The 3,942-nt window shown below is 52.5% G+C and overlaps 1 protein-coding gene across 1 annotated transcript in view; it reads right to left on the bottom strand.

Moving 5' to 3' along the window:
• Nucleotides 1-439, bottom strand: part of ACY1 (aminoacylase 1) — a 16,506-nt gene extending 16,067 nt beyond the window's left edge. The window contains 2 exon segments of the mRNA XM_025210445.1: nucleotides 90-272; nucleotides 274-439. Coding sequence (XP_025066230.1) covers nucleotides 90-272; nucleotides 274-288 — 198 coding nt within the window. The 5' untranslated portion in view covers nucleotides 289-439.
• Nucleotides 440-3,942: the final 3,503 nt, after the last annotated feature.

The following is a 3,942-nucleotide window of genomic DNA, read 5'->3' as shown; positions in this document are numbered from 1 at the left end:
CCCGGGGCCCGCGAGCGCCGCCGGCCGCGGATGGCCCAGCCCGCTGCCCTGCAGCCGCCGCAGATACAAGAACAAATGCAAAACAAAACCTTTCCCTCTGGGGAAGATCAGCCCCCGCCGCCCGCTCACGCTCCCCAGCGCTGTTTGGTGGATATTTGTAGAGACAAGAAAATAAACCCGCTTGTCCGGTGTCTGCTGGGCGTGTAGCAGCAGTAACCACCCGCAGGGGCAGGGGCAGGGGCGGGCTCAGCGCAGCTCGCTACCCGCTACCCGCTTGGTGCCAGCCATCCCCGCCGGGCATCCGGCCCCTGCAAGGTTTCCTCCCTGCGACCCCGGTGGCAGGCGGGCCCGGCCAGACCGCGTGGATCACCGCAAAGAGGTTTGAAAGTGCTGTTTTTCTCTCCTCGTTTAAGCAGGTTTGGTTTTCCCTCCGCTGCACCGGAAGGCCTGACCCCGGACCCCTTTCACTTTCGGATTGTCCTGCTCCCCGGGGCTGCGGCTGGGTGCGAGTCCAGACCCGCTGGAGTGGGACCCCCCCGGTAAACGCTCCCTCGTGTCAGGCCATGAAACAGTGAGAGTGGCTCAAAAACCATGAGCTTTAAATAGAAATATATTTGAGCTTTTTAAATGAATATTATTACTTATGTTCCAGTCTGAGTTGTCCAGGAGCTCTTGGAAACCTCCTTCTTGTTGACAAGAAGCTGAGACTTGCAAGGATTCACGGATTTCCAGGTGCCAGGACTTGTGGTAAAACAGCAAATGTCACCAGATGTGCAGTGACACTGCAAGAGGTGATTACTTCTTTCACACCAATGTCAAATTTTGATCAACAAGATCGCACATGAATTTCTATTAATGAGTCTCTTTCAAAATACTTTCTATGTATTGTAAATGTTGCCCCACTAGGTTGCTGACCCTACAAACACTGGATTGTAACAATTTCTGTGTATAAAGTGTATCTGTTATCCCTACTTACAGGTTTGGGGCATAGTTTTCTGCAGGGAAACTTCACGTTTGAGGCAGCAACAATCCTCCTCATAAGAAGCAGCTGCAGCATTTATTTATTGTATGTCTTGGTTGAAGGAATACTCTGAGGCTTGATTTTGTGAGATTTCAAAACTCCCTCATCCATTTCTTACAGGTTTTACTCACCTCCCCTTCACATGAACTTTGAGCAGCAGAGAATATGGGAAGTAACAGGGCGGCAGAGTTAGAAAGAGCCTTTTCTCTGGCCTACGTGGCCCAGAGCCTGTGCTCCAGTCCACCCTGCCACTGGGCTGTGGCTGCCAACGTGGTACCCTTGGTAGGTCTGTACTCACAGGAATGAGGGGTAGAAGCTTAGCTCTATCTCAGCAGCCATCTGTTTTCATCTTCAATTGAAGAGAGTAGGGGGAACCCATAGCTGATGTTTTCACACCATAGATAGAGCCAAAGAGCATCCCTGCCAAGTTGTGTGTGGTATTATATGGCACATTATGCAGATTTTCCAGTGAGCTTGTTTGCATATAACCGCACACATCAATTTATGGGCAACACAAGCTGAACTCAGGTAGTGGTGCTGCTGGGATGTGGAGCTTTACAGAACTTGGCAGTTGTGCCCTGCTGCTGGGGGAGGTGGCAACAATGTTGTCAGCTTTCCTGATTTTACTACCAAGCCCCAGCTCCTGGAGTTAGGGGATTAGGTAAGAACCTTGTCATTAACAAAGTCCATAGTTCTCAGGGCCGCAGAGAAACACCTGCAAACGTGGCCCTAAATAAATCCAAAGGGTCAGGAACCAGAACACCACTATACAACTGCCATCATGAATTAATGTCTTTTAAAGCCTTCTGAGGGCTGAGCTGATCTCATTTTGGGGATGATTTGTGAATTTTGAAGCTGGGGAGCTAGCATTGGCAGGGAGAGGGCTGTCTGGGGATGCTGGCACTGGAGCATGGCTGGTGGGGGGTCTGGTTGGTACTGAGGCAGATTCTGCCTGGGGCAGGAGTTGAGAGAACCTGACACTAGTAGTGTTTTCTCTTCACTGCACATACCCTCCAGGCTCTGCTATTGTAACCTCTCCCTACTGCCAGCTGCCTCAGCCCTGCTGGAGGATGCAGCCATACCCAAAGCAAAGCTGCATGTGTGAGGATCCCAGCTGGGCCACAAGAAGGTGCAATAAAACACAAGGATCCCACCTGACTGCCAATACTTGGCAACCTTTCCACCAAGCTGGGGAGGAGCTCACCCCTGGCTGCTCCCTTATACCCAGCGTGTAACCCGGAATGCACTGTGGGCTCCAAAGACAACACAAGTCAGCATAGCTGGGGCTGTGTGCAGCTGGCAAAACAGCAGATTAGGAGGCAGGGGGGCTGTCCTTTACAAAACCCAGCTGGATCTCTGCTCTGGACTGCCCCCGCAAGGCATCCTGGTCTCTAGTTTTTAACCAGCTACAGTCAGGATGCTGTGGACAGGAGTGATAGATTTGCTATTGGACTTCAAGCAGCCACAAGTCACAACCTGATTCTTAACATGGGGCCCCCAATTTAGCTAAATGGAAATTGCGTGTTAGTTGTTAAATGTGGCCTGGAAACATGCCGTTCAGCTTTGGGTTCAGGGGGAGTGCTGTTCATGGGAGATCGGGAAAGCAAAGCCAGGCCCCTGTGGTATCTAGAAGTCCAGTAAACCTGCTTCTTGATCTTACCCAGGGGAATAGATTCTGCTCCACTTTAAGCCAGTGTAAATCTGGAGTAACTCCGCTGCCTTCATGTTTTGATGAGCTTGCAAATGTTTTGAATTCCTGATTCCTAGAGAGAAGCTCAGAAAAGCTGAGGTGGATTCAGCACCATCCCCTTTGAAATACCATCTAATCTGGGGTTTGAAACACCTCCCCCTCTGTGGCTGGCTTCCAGAGGTACTGGGCACTCCCAACTCACCTGGGCTTCCACTAGACTTGGGAGTGGTGTACAAATCTGGAAATCAGCCCTTGAGAAAAGCTTTCCCCTCCCAGTCTGTGGCTGGGAAGCTGGGATGAAAAGAGTGCATGGTTTGTGTGCAGTGTCCCTTGCTGCAGAACAATCTTTCACTTCCCTCTGACCTGTGGGCTCCCCAGACAAACTGCAAGCAGCTCAGCTCTTTGCTCCTCCACACCTGGCACTGCCATGGAACAGACCTGAAAACAAAGAAGGGGGCTATCAGGAGGCCTCCAGGCTGAGTGGTGGTCAGTGTGGCTGGGAAGACCCAGCTGAGGCTCCTCTGTCCACGGGACTGGATGTGGCTGGAACCCAATTTATTTCCTCAGGACAGACAAACTCCTCAAGGCAGAGAAAGTGGTGGAGCCAGCCTGGCAGTTCCATATGGTGACCTAAGAAGGGTAGGAGCAAGGGGGCCATTAGCAATTCAGGATGCAAACATCCCCTTCCCCTGGTAAAAAAGAGGGAGGGGAGAGGAGACAGGAGGGAGCTCTTACCTCCTCTTCCACCTCACCTGCTATTCTAGGCCAGGGGTCCCTCAGCTCTGCCAATTCCCCTCCAAGTGCAGTCACTCCTACTCTTCCTCCTGCTCCCCAGCTGTGCCACTGCCCTGCAGCCCCCCTACCCTCCCAGCCAGGCCTCCAGGCTCTGCCAAAGCCTCTACACCCTGACTCCCACTGCTGCTCCAGCCCTACCTCCCCCCACCACAAGGCTGGGATATGTATAAAGTAACAGCATAGGGACAGATCCCTGAGGCCACTCTGACCCTATACCCTTTTTGACGTAGGGGCTGTTGATTACCCCACAGCACAACTCTTCCTCACTCCTGACTGTTCAGTTGCCCCCTCCTGGCTTGACAAGCTGTTCCACTACTGCCAGGGTGGCAAAGAAACACTGAGCCCCACATAGGGGTGAAGGTAGCTACAGTTAGGGGGGTGGGGGGCATCCCACCCCGTCTCATCCCAAGGGCTCCTTGGCCTTTCGTCCTCTGAG

Source organism: Alligator sinensis, unplaced genomic scaffold, assembly GCF_000455745.1.
Source record: "Alligator sinensis unplaced genomic scaffold, ASM45574v1 scaffold610_1, whole genome shotgun sequence".
In the NCBI taxonomy this organism is placed as follows: Eukaryota; Metazoa; Chordata; order Crocodylia; family Alligatoridae; genus Alligator; species Alligator sinensis.
The sequence above is the reverse complement of the archived record's forward strand: the minus strand, read 5'-3'. Positions and strand labels throughout refer to the sequence as shown.